Raw genomic sequence first — 13,247 nt, forward strand, 5'->3', positions numbered from 1 at the left:
CTGCTCGAGGAGGCCGTGAGGATTTGCTCTCGCCACAGGCTTCCTCTCCAAACTGCACTGGATATGACCATCTTTGTGCTAGAAATATCTTTTCAATTGGTATCATTTAGAAAGGACAAAAATATATAACCACTCCAACAAAAAAAAGATATCAAACATGAACAGTCGGAAAATTTATAATTTTATTAATTTAAACAACTGAAGCACACCAGGTGCAAGCTTAAGAACTGCATTGTCAATGCCACTTTCACTTTCAGCATTTTTGTTGGAAAAACTTAGGGAAAAAGAAGACACCTACATTTTGGGGAGAATTTGTACTCTATATTTCTTATTATAAAACTCAAGATAAACTAGTCATTATATAGGCTTTATAAACATATTAAAACTAACTACTACCCAAACTAACCGCTACTAATTAATGGGTAAATTCCATATACATAATTTACTCCACAACTCCACTACCCCACTACTAAACAATTCTAAAATAATATTTTTCTCTAATAGTTAATCTATTGCTAAATATCTAAAATATCTAATAATTAAATAAACAAATAATTAATAACTAAATTTAATATTATTCCAACATTCACCCCCATAATCTTAAATTTACGAACCACCATCAATTTTGATGCACTTTCTCATCAAAAACAGCACTTCTCTCCAAAAAACACTTTTAAGCACTTTCTCTCCACAACTCTAAAATAAAATTTCTTTCATGGCCTCTTGTGCCATGATATCTTTCTCATTATTTCCACGGCTCATGTTCCTCCATTTTTATTCTTGCTTCTCTTTTCTTTTTCCACTTACCATTTCATCTTGATACTTCACTAAATATATATGGAGAAATTTTTAATGCTATTTGAAATCACAGATAAATACTTAATATATATATATATATATATAAATGTATGTATTTTTATAAGAGTCTCATAAGCCCTAGAACATATAGCTCTGATGCCATGTTGGAAAACCTTAGATAAAAAACGAAGACACCTATATTTTTTTTGGAGAGAACTTGTACTGCTATATTTCTTGTTTTTCTTTTCCTCTTGTAAAACTCAAGATAAACTAGTCATTATATAGGCTTTACAAACATATTAAAACTAACTACTACCCAAACTAACCACTACTAATTAATGGGTAAATTACATTTCCATAATTTACTCCACAATTCCACTACCCCACTACTAAACAATTCTAAAATAATATTTTTCTCTAATAATTAATCAATTGCTAAATATCTAAAATATCTAATAATTAAATAAATAAATAATTAATAACTAAATTTAAGATTATTCCAACAATTTTATGTAGAGTGAACAAAACCAAGTTTCAACCTAAACCGAAGGGCACAAGAAAACTACATATATAATCACTTCCTTGTTTGCTACTAAGACTAGCCGATAAACTTAATAGGTACGATTACATTAAAAACAACCAGGAGGCTGCTCTTGACCGTAGGATTGACCATGGACATTCAAACACTGTGATTTTGCTAGTCCCTGTTTTCCATTGTAAGCCAGGATTATATCTTGCAACTTGAACTCTAAACATGGCGCTTTGCTGCTGCATTGGATATTTACTGCTACCGGTGTACTTGATGCACCCCATATGTTTCTGAATGTCACATTCTTTATTTGAATTGATGATTGTGCCTGTCATACACATAAAGTGTTATTTACATCTGTATACATAAAACACATAAAATGTTTTTAGGAGAAAGATTGAACTTGTACCTGGTTGTTACAATCGTGACTTGGGCAATAATGTTGGTCAATTATAATGGGATTATCTGCATTCTCCATGTGTATATCTTCATACACAAAATTACTAACTAATCCCGGGTCAGATGGTGCCCATGTTTTGATCCTCAAGCCATTTTCAGTACCACGGAAGGAACAATTTTTAACGTGCAGTCCTGTAACCGCAGTGCTCTGTCCATCTCCAATGCTCTGTCCAAGGCTTCCAACACTAATGCCATGGCCAGGACCACAGGCAACATCGAAAATTTCCACATTTTCATTTCCGTTAAGCATGGATACACAGTCGTCGCCACAAGCTATATTGCAGTCCTGGACTTTAATGTCCTGAGACTTGGCTATACTTATGCCATCTGTATTTGGACTGTTCTCTGGAGCTGTAATTTTGATTCCGCTAATCATAACCTTTTGGCTACTAAATACTTTCATGTGAACACCTTTGCTGTTGATCATATTCAAGTTGCTGATCTTTGAATTCATAATAAAATTGAATCCCATTGACTGTTACAGATAAAAAGAAAATAAGCAAGTGAATTTGTTGAATTATAGAGCAGTCACAGAACATATAAATTTTACGAAACTAAGCAAGAAGTAACCGATGTGAGCCTCAAAATCGAAACTACTAGTACAAGTATGCACAAATAAATTTATCGTATCCACTTACAATAGGAAGAGGCTGACAGGCTCTATGATTATGCTGACAGTCATCCTTACTCCAAACAGCAGCACCTTGACCATCGACAGTACCACTTCCGTCTACCAGCAACCAATCGACGTGTATAAAATTAATCCAAGTAGCAAGAGAAACATCGGTTGAAGCCTTAAGATCCCCAATGATCCTCACCGCAACAGAACCTTTACAGGGTCCTGTAAACTCCACAGGATTAAGCATGTATATTCCCTTAGGTATTACCAATACAGCATTGCCATTCCATTGGCATGCATCTCCCCATGCTCTCAAAAATTGCTGTCAAAAACAAAAAATAAAATAAAAGCATCATTGACAATAACCAAACCAAATCAAACGTATCATGCTTATCAATGCACGCTATATATTAACTTTATTCCTCATCACAAATACACAAAAACAAAAATGTATCTTAAGAGTTATCAATTATCAACCTATCAAACGTATCAGTATATCGCATCTTATTAAAATTACCTTAGAGTTATCGTCCTTTCCATTAGCCATAGCACCGTATGTTGTAACATCAAAAAACTTGGCATTGGAGCCACTTTGAGCAGTACAAGAGCTTATCAACATACATACGATTTGAAAAACTGTGACAAGAATCACCATTGATGATGTAGCCATTTCCAGGACCTCTAACTCTTTGTGTAATTTTGTGAGAAGATGCTACATATTATGCAGGATGTGATACTATATATGTAGGTAAGTTTAACATGTAATTTTGCTTGGGCACCAATTAAGGTGGTAGAAGAGGATTTCATTTTATTTTAGAGCAGATTTAAGGTGGTTATTAGAATCAGTAATTGATTTTCTTTCTGTTTTTACAGAAACAAGATTCTGAAACAATATAGAATCAAATTGCCGCCAAAACTCTAGCAACATAATTACTTAAAACATGATATTTTATAAATCTTTGATTATTCTGATGAATATTGCATGAAACGTATTAGTCACATAAAATGAAATACATAATTCTTTCATTCATTCTGTTATGGTTTATTTTATTTTTTTAGGGAGTTGATTGTAAACAACAAATTTTTTCTTCACAATTTAAATAAACCGACTCTGTTTTCGGGGGAAGTTGAAAAAATGTAGGTAATCACAATGCATTTTACATGCTCATATTCATTCTTTCTTAATTGGAGCAGTGTTGTATGAATAGGTAATAGGAGAAGATCATTCTAACTACAGAGGAATAACTAGTTTACTAAGCCGTCTTGGCAACCGCATTCTAAAATAATGTTTCAATTTTTCTTTCTTGTTATTTTTATGATCTTTGTCATTATAAAATTTTGAATAATAAATTAAAAAGTTTAAAAAGTCGTTTTTTCGTTAAACATGTTTACTCCATTGAGCGCTCTCTAATTATTCATAAATATAATATCATAAAATTATATTATTTATTATTCAATAATCAATATACTATTTTTTTTCTTATTTAATAATATAAAATTTTGAAAAAATTATAACGATTTAAAAAAATATTGAGAAAACATATTTATAGGTATTGTCTTAGTAATATTTCATAGGGGACAAATTAAAAGAAATTTTTTAGAAAAATATAATATAGTAAGTTGATTTTAATATAAAGAGGAGAAATGATATTAAAAAAGAAATTTAAAAAAAATATGAAGATGTTAGGTTGATTTAATAGGAAGTAGAAGTTTTAGGAGAATATTATGATGACAAAGTTGATTTTAAAAATCTTAATGAAAGATGTTGTATAAATTTTATGAGAATATTATGAATGATGATAAATATTTATAGATATCCATCTTTGTAATATTTCCTAAGCTAAAAAAATAGATTATAGTAAGTTGGTTTTAAGAGAAATAAGAGAAATTGTAGTAAAACAAAATTTATGAGAATATCAAGATGATAAGTTGATTTAAATAGAAAGTAGAAGTTTTAGGAGAATATAATGATAAGTTGATTTCAAAAATTTTAATGAAATATTTTATAGAATTTTTAGGAAAATTTAGTTTGAGTCATTCTACCGTCAAATACAATACAAATAAATAATTATTATATTTTAAAAAAATATATTTAAATATTAAAACAATAAATAGATGTAAACTCCTACAAATAAAGAATATTCCCAAAAAAAACACAGCTTGCAAAATTAAAATAAAAGAGTATTATGATAATCAATATTAAGGATTTTTACATAGAGGGTGTGTTGACCCCTTTCAACTCTCATTACCGCGAGTCCTTCCTTACTATATGTATTACTTGTAAACTAGAATTTTTGCCCGCGCTACGCGTCCTAAATATATTTAATTTTTTTAAAAATATTAAATAATATAAAGATAAATATTTACGTAACTTTTCAGTTAATGAAAAAAATGTACGCGGATATATTTTTTCACGTATGTTAGAAAAATATATGTCATGTTGTCATATTTTTTATTTTAAAACATAATTAACTAATTTTAATTTTTGCTTGTAATAAAATCAGCGCATGTTTCACGTTTTTTCATATGATATAAATTAATTTTAAGGTATATTACAATTTTATTAAGGAAATGATTTAAGAATAATTTATTTAATTAAGAATAAAATAAAATAATCTCAACATGTGTTTTTTAATTTGTGTTGATTAATTTATAAAATGTGATAATTATTAATTTATACTCATATAAAGATTCAAATTAAAATATAATTTGTTCTTATATTATTTTAATGATAAAACGTAAAATTTAATTTAATAATCTTTACAAAGTTTCAATAGCATGTATATTGTAATATTTTATTTAAAAGAATTTAGATTTATATTTTAAGATTAGGTAATTCATAACCAACATATTTTTAACAAAGTGTTGAATTTAGGCATAATACCGTTAACGGCAAACAAAACATAGAACGTGATAATTATAAAATTATAAAATGTGATAATTATTAATTTATAAGCATATAAGGATTAAAATTAAAATATATTTTGTTCTGATATGATTTTAATGATAAAATGTAAAATTTAATTTAATAATCTTTACACAATTTCAATAGTATGTATATTATAATATTTAATTTAAAAGAATTTAAATTTTTAAAGATTAGGTAATTCATACCCAACATATCGTTCATAAAGTGTTGGATTTAGGTAAAATACCGTTAACTACAAACAAAACATAGAACAGAGCTCTGCCGAGGGAGAATCGATGGCTACTACTTCAAATCATGGAAACCAACTCTCTCAATCAGAAGATTATGAACAATTTATGGAGGTTAGTATCCCCATTTATCCATGTTTTAGTTGTTTATCAATTGGTTGTAAAGTTCATGGCTAATAGTTTGTTTAATGAGATTTGTATATGTAATTCTCCATTTGTATGTATAAGAGTAACAAATACTGAACTTTACTTAGCCGAGTTTAGTATGTATTATGTCCGTCAGTAGTTCGCGTGCGACATAGAGTATCGTCGGGGGTTCGTATTGATGTTGATTGCATGTTTTAGTTCGGAGTCATATAAACAATGATTTGATTTCAAATTGATATAATTAGTTCACCGCTGGATGCCTATACTTCCGTATAGCAGATTGATAAGATTTCCAAAAGTAGATTATTCACGAATTTTTAAAAATTTCTTCATGAACTGTTTTGGATTGAGTTTTAAATTTCAATGTTTAGGAACTTAAGAGAAAGCACGACTCATGGAATGTTGACTGGGATATGGGTAAATATGTCAGACAATGTTTTTAATTGCTTGTTGGATGCTTATTTAAAAACTTAGGTATACATGATTGATAAATGTTAAATGTAGGTAGAGGACGAAAACCGTTAGGCAGTTTTGTTTCTGCAAATGTGGAGAAAGATGAGGATGGAGCATTTGTAAGTTTTTAACTGATTATATTTGAACGTTATTACGAAGTTGAATTTATATTGTACCTCACTGTATTATCTATCGAAAATTGCAGAGGGTTCCTTCTAGTTTTATTGAAAAATTCAGGAGTAAACTTCATTCCCAATTACACCTAAAGTGCAAGACAATTGTTTGGAATGCGGAATATGATAAGTATCGAAAAAAAATCTGCGGCCTTCAAGAATTTATGAGATTTTATGATTTAAAGATGTATTCTGTTGTTATTTTTGATTATTATGGGTATGGCAACTTTACTATCCAGTATTTCAACCATATGGCTGTTTCGATTACACATCCATCAGTTGATCCAATGTTTTTCTTCAATAAAGAGAACTATAACAATTGGATTATGGATGAGTTTATATATTGTCGTAATCATGATGTTACTGAGAGGTACCTTGCTTGTATTCATTACAATGTTGTAAGACTTGATTGTGAACAATCCTTGATGGTGATCAGACAATACTCAAGTATGGAGGACTTGGATAATATGGTAACAACTCTCTCTATCTATAAATTTATTATTTACCTCATATGTATAAAATTTGGTTTACTTATCTTAAATCTAATATTCAATGTGCTACCAAAAAAAACTAGTAGCAGATTTTTCTTCCTATCATCTTTTTGATAATTCAACATCCAGTTCAATTGAACAGGAACTGCCTACTCATTTGGAAAATTTGTATAAGCGATGGAAAGGAATGTCTAAGATCTGTTTGAAGCATGGCTGCAGAAAATGGGATGTACTCATCCATTGAGTTGGAGAAAAGTGTTGGTTTGGGAAAGGATGGTCTGGAGTTCTGAAGGAGTTGGATATCTGTGCAGGTGATGTAATAGCTATGAATATGGCTCATGAGCTACCAGAGATTGTTCTACTTTTTATTTTTAATGAGAAAGAAGTGGAAGCTGAGAAAAAAGAAGGTATCTCACAATTCTTTTGATTTTGCTACGAGGGTGCAACACTTTATTTGAAAGATCAGTCTTTTAATATTTAGAAGATTCAAATATATTTAGTAATAAATTTAAATTTGATAATTAACGAACAGGGGATAGAAATGGAAGAAGATCATTTTATAAGATTTTTTTTGAGGCTCCTTTGAAACTTGGATATATTGTGAGTAACCTATTGTTTTTTACCCATATTCTTGTATGTTATTAGTAAATGATCAATAATTCTTTTATGTTTTAACATTGTAACAGACAATCCCAAGGTTTTTAGGCCAGGAGACTGAAAAGCATCTCCTTGGTGTTGAACATATTATAATCAATGGGATTCTATGGGATGTGAGATACGATGCTAAATTAAGAATACTTTATGGGCTAAAACAACTGATTAAGTATTTTGGTCTGGTGGAGAATGATATGATATTATTCAGTTTCGGTGGGAATGGTGAGTTTTGTGGAAGGATTTTTATGTGTGAAGGAACGGAAGTTACACGTTCCACAGCAGAAAGTAATCGGAGGAGAAAGCCTAGTTCCAATTTTTTTCTTTTTGAAGATAATGTTACAGATTCACCTCCTGGAATTGGTATGCCATATGTTTTGTTTCCTTATTTACTTTGCAGGGTCCTTTTACATAAGCAGTGGTCTTGAAATTAACATTGTCTTATGTCCGTACTTAGAATAAAATGTTGAAATTGTGGATCTGTCAACTGAGATGGAGGTGGAAGGATATGATAACCCTGCACAGGACAATGCTGGAATACAGAATATGCAGTTGATAGAAAACAACAATCGACATGATGCGCAAGTTGGAATGAATCTCAGGTTTTCTAAATTATTGGCTGGAAGTCTCTTGAACTCGAAATGTCATGGAGCGGTAAATAATAATATATAAGAGTATAATATAACTATTTCGAATACCTTGTTGTATTATGTTCAGGAACAGACTTATCAAATTATGCTAACATATTCAACTAATGTGCAGCACATTCCTAGAACTATAAGATTTCGAGATCAAATGTGGAAAAACGGAGACATGGTGAAGTTCAGAACTGGCCAAGGAGTTTGGGACATAAAAATAGTGCTAAACGGGACAGTTGCCAGATTTTCGCGTGGATGGAGCAAATTTGTCAAAGATCTTGACTTAAAGGAGGATGACAATCTGCGCTTCACATTACAGCAAGACAGTGTTGTTCCAACTTTTAACATTGAAGTCAAGCCTCCCAATTAGTAATTATCCTCCATATATTTCTTAGAATCTGAACCTGCTACTTAACAGTATCAATGTAGTTTGGAGATTGAATTTTGATATTGTGATGATGTTGGAATACTCTTTATATCAATTTGAACGTGTTCCATGTGCTTATGCTTTAAATTATATTGAATTATATTGTAATTTTGTATTTTCTTATGCAACTTAAGTTTTGAGGCTGGTGATGAAACCTTGAACCAAAATCCTTAATATTAAAACGGGAGTGCCGTTTTATTGTCAATAGCATACTAATATATAGTTTTTACATATTTTCAAGTTGATGACTAATATGCACATGGTAAACTCTACCTTTTTCGTTTTCATACTTATCTATAAATTTGGTTTGCTCTCATAAACCTCTGTATGTTTGTAATGATTTGCATATTGTAACGTACAAACTTTTTTTTTGAAAATCATAATCTCTTGAAATTCGATCTCAAGAGATTGCTACATCTTTTTTAAAATTTTCTTTAGTTGGCACATATATTTTTTAGGTAAATCATAGTAGCTATAAAGTTAGAAAAATGAATTTAACGTTAAGTACATCACGGACATTGTCAAACTATAACATATGGATATTCTTTTTGCAAATGCATCAAATTTGTCTCTGAGAATATATGATTACTACATATAAAGTGAAAATTCATCCCTCTTAATGTTCTATCTAATTTGAAAAATGTATTGGCAGACATGTTCAAGAAGTACGAAAATGTGATTAATGTTAAAACATCCACTCCAATTCATGATGTCATGCTACTAAAGATTAAAACGGATAGTATTTAAATTTAATTTCCACGATAAAATTGATCCAACCATAATAGATAATTATAAAAAATAGTAGGATGTATATAATAGGATGCATATTCACATGTTAATTACATTCCTAACTCTGAAAAACTTTGATGCATACACTTAGTCGCATTCATAGGCTGATGCACGAGTAAGCAAGATAAACATCTTCTTTTGTTTAATGGATATAAGTCATTTAGCTGTCCAACTCTCCAAGCATATCTTCTTTTGTTTATTCCAGATCATCTCCTGTAAATCAGCCATTTTTCATCCCTGAAGTGTATCCGCACTTAAGTTCTGATATTAGTTCTGACTCCTTAAGTTCTGATAACTTCCCGTCTTCATTAAGTTCTGAGTTCCAGTTAAGTTCTGATATTCTGATAATAAGTTCTGAAACTAAATAAATCAGATTAGACATGACATCACAAATCAGAACTTAACTGGAAATCAAAACTTACTGAAGACGGGAAGTTATCAGAACTTAAGGCGTCAGAACTTATATCAGAACTTAAGTGCGGATAGACTTCAGGGATATCGGAACGTTGCACTCATATAATGATGCATGATTAATCCAAAACAATGTAATGATCCTGATTCTCTTCCTCTTGCAGTAGAAGTGACGATCTCCAAACATGAGGAAAAGAATGAGTATGTGAATATGCACAGTATGCACCAACACATGTAAAATGGTTTTTTGTAAACCTTTTTAAAAGTATCTTCTCATAATGAGGACCTAATCAGCACATTCCTTAAGGACACATCAAAAATTAAGAGTAACATGACAGTTGAAAACAGGAAAAAAAATCAAATTGTTAACTACCATTCGATTGTTACAGATAATGGTAACTGTTAAATTTATCAGAAAATAACTGCCAAAAACTACCAGCAATACTCATATATATATATACCTTTGGGTGTTTTTAAAATTTAGATGTATATTACAGATTACAAAATGATTTCAAAAAGTGAGAAGAGGAAGAGATGGTCAGGCATAAAGAATGTCGCGGAGCAAGAGTTGCAAAATTTGGCTATAGCGTGCGCAGAATTCAATAATGACATGGAAGAAACAAAGATTTTCTACTCAGAGATGTATGCTACAATGGAAAATAGGCAATCTGAATTGTTTGCTCGTTCTATTGGCCTTGAAGAACAATTCAAGTAATATTCAAATGTTTATTTATTTTTACGATTTATATTGCTTTATATTACAAATTTAATGGACTCAGTTTTGATCTTTCACAGCGAAATAGAGAGTACTCTGAAAAATGGATCAAAGAAAAAACGTGGAGAGTCATCACAAAGTAGTACTGAAATTCCACATTCTTATACAGTGGATTCACGCAGATTCCTAGGTGATACATCCACATCTCTACATGGTCATGAGAACAAATTCAAACAGAACACAGAAAAATGGTAAGTGCATTTAAAAAGTTTGGTGATGGATGGAAAGAACATCTTAATACTTTGAATGCTCGTGCTGATATATTGAGTGAAGAAAGTGGAAAGCTTCGCATATTATTAGATGATTATGCTCGAAATATATAAATTATGTTGTAGTCGATATGCTGTGATGATGTATTCTACTTCCTCTACTTGGAGGATAGTAATAAACATTTTTATGCAATAATTACAAATATGATTGATTGTTTATGTTGGATTACTGTCATGTTGTGTTTACTGTAGATGTTTAAAAACATATATATATATATTGAACAACAATTAAAAATGCAGTTTATTCTATATAAAAATATGTCTTCCTTACATGATAGACATATATCACATTCATATATATTGAAAGAATTTTAAACTTGCACAACCTGATTATCAATTGGTGGTTCGGAATCATTAACTTCAAAGTCCTGAAATCTTGCTTGCTCTGGCCCAATACCTAAATCCATGTTTAGGAAATTCTGTATATCTGCAACAGGCCTATCAAATATTTGAAGGTTATGAGATTCTTGTCTTCCAAGTGTTGCCAAACGATGTGCAACTGCATTTCTATTAGGATGAACCAAATTAAGTTCATAACGGATGTTCTTATCACTAAGCCTTGAAAGAATAAGTCTAAAAGTCTGTCTAGAATGTGGTGTAATCCCTTCTTCTTTGTAATATTTGCATTCTCGATATGCTTGTATATTGTCGGTTTCAATGATAACCCGTTCTTAAGAATCCTGGAATGCACGGCGCATACCTAATAAAATAGTCCATAATGCACTATTCAAATTTGTGAGTCCTGGAATTGTGCCATAAGTAAGTCTGAGAAGATGCCCTCCTGCATCTCTTACAACAACACCAATACCATTTCTATTATCACCTTCAGGAGCATTCTGGATATACTCACTATGGACATTGATCTTCACCCAACCATTAGGAGGAAATTGCCGTACACACTCAACATGTTCCATTCTACCTAAATGTATAAAACAAAAGTTAACTGTTTATGGGTTTAATTTGATTATATGAGATATTATTAAATGGTTGTTTGTAGTATATAAAGAAAAAAATTCAATAGATGTGTCTGCTCCAAATAGTTGAAGAGTTTTAGTTATCTAAAAAAAAGGATAAAAGAGTTGAGGAGATTTGTCTATTCCAAAAAGTTGAGGGATTTAAAATAACTAAATTTATTGGAAAAGTTTAGATCGCAATAGTCATCATAATTATGTGCCCTAAAGATAATTATTATGTTAAAGAAATTATAGAAATAATAGTATTTTCTTCACACATGATCTAATCAATTCAACGTTTAATATTCCATTAGAAAAACAATTATAAAATACATTGTTCATGGGCAATGTAAAATTATATATTGTAGAAGATTATATTATGTAAAATTCAACTACATATGATGAAAGCTAAGGTAAATTCAGATACATATACAGTTATATTGAAACTTTTCTATTAAAAGCTTAATAGAATAATATCTATTATTAGTACTACTAAAAGTTTATCAATTAGCTATTTTTATTAGAAATAAAACAAAACATGTTTTAATAGTTTATGAATTAGTAATTATGATTGAATTTCTTTTTCAGGAATTAAAAAACTTTCTTCAATACAAAGTAAATAATTATTTTAGCAAAAACTTTATTTATCAAAATTTCAAACATGCAGTTGTTTATGTGATTGTAAATTATGATCAGAAAATATGTAAATTCAGACAACTATATATAATTATCAAAGTAATGAATTCAAGCAAAATAATGGCAATGTTAAAAAAAAACTTACATTATAACTGATGTCGCGGCTCATAGTTCAGATCTCTGGTTTCAAAATCTATGCAACATGTTACAACAACACTGTAGTGCTGTTAGTTTACCATGTGCACCATCGGTTTAAGTTCTAACCACGCCTTGTACTCGGAAGTAACTTTCTTACCAACACTATACTGCTTCACTATGTCAATTGAGGCAAGTTAATTAGAATTAGTTAGTAAACCTCTTCATGAGTCAAACACATTCACCTGCAAGACACGGAAACGAATTAAAACAGTCATGCGATTGAAAAACATTATTGGGAAAAATTAAAACCAAATGAAACTCTTATATTTGGTTCATCTGAAAATGTGTTAGACAGAGGTTATGGCATAGGTCTAATTCCATTGAAAATGACTACAAATCTGAATTTGTTTCTTCACCTTTTACAACCTAAATTAAGAGAGCTTCTTAATTGAAAGCACCTTCTAAAGTTAGTTTTGAGGATAGCTGTCAATTAAGTACCCTTTTAAGACACCTTTCAGAAAGAACCAAATCAACCTTTGTAACCTATAATTTTAAACAATGTAGACATTGATAGCATTGTCATTATTTGACACATTTGTGAAAGATGTATTAACTCCAAAACCAACTATAAGCTATGAATGCACAACACATCAAGAATCTTGTAAACAAAATAAGGTTATAGAAGATGGCGCATGTAGATTCATGGATTTAAATTCCAGTTACATAAGAGTAATT

At 30.3% G+C, this 13,247-nt stretch overlaps 1 protein-coding gene across 1 annotated transcript; it reads right to left on the bottom strand.

Annotated features, from left to right (window-relative positions):
• Nucleotides 1–1,427: 1,427 nt before the first annotated feature.
• On the bottom strand, nt 1,428–3,075 carry LOC141691670 (exopolygalacturonase-like). The gene is made up of 4 exons (XM_074496434.1): nt 2,923–3,075; nt 2,425–2,727; nt 1,737–2,261; nt 1,428–1,655 (listed from the first exon to the last, which is right to left on the bottom strand). Exons 1-4 carry the CDS (start codon nt 3,073–3,075, stop codon nt 1,428–1,430), a joined length of 1,209 nt encoding a protein of 402 aa, XP_074352535.1.
• Between the last annotated feature and the right edge of the window lie 10,172 nt (nt 3,076–13,247).

Source organism: Apium graveolens, chromosome 10 (assembly GCF_009905375.1).
Source record: "Apium graveolens cultivar Ventura chromosome 10, ASM990537v1, whole genome shotgun sequence".
Classification (NCBI taxonomy): domain Eukaryota; kingdom Viridiplantae; phylum Streptophyta; class Magnoliopsida; order Apiales; family Apiaceae; genus Apium; species Apium graveolens.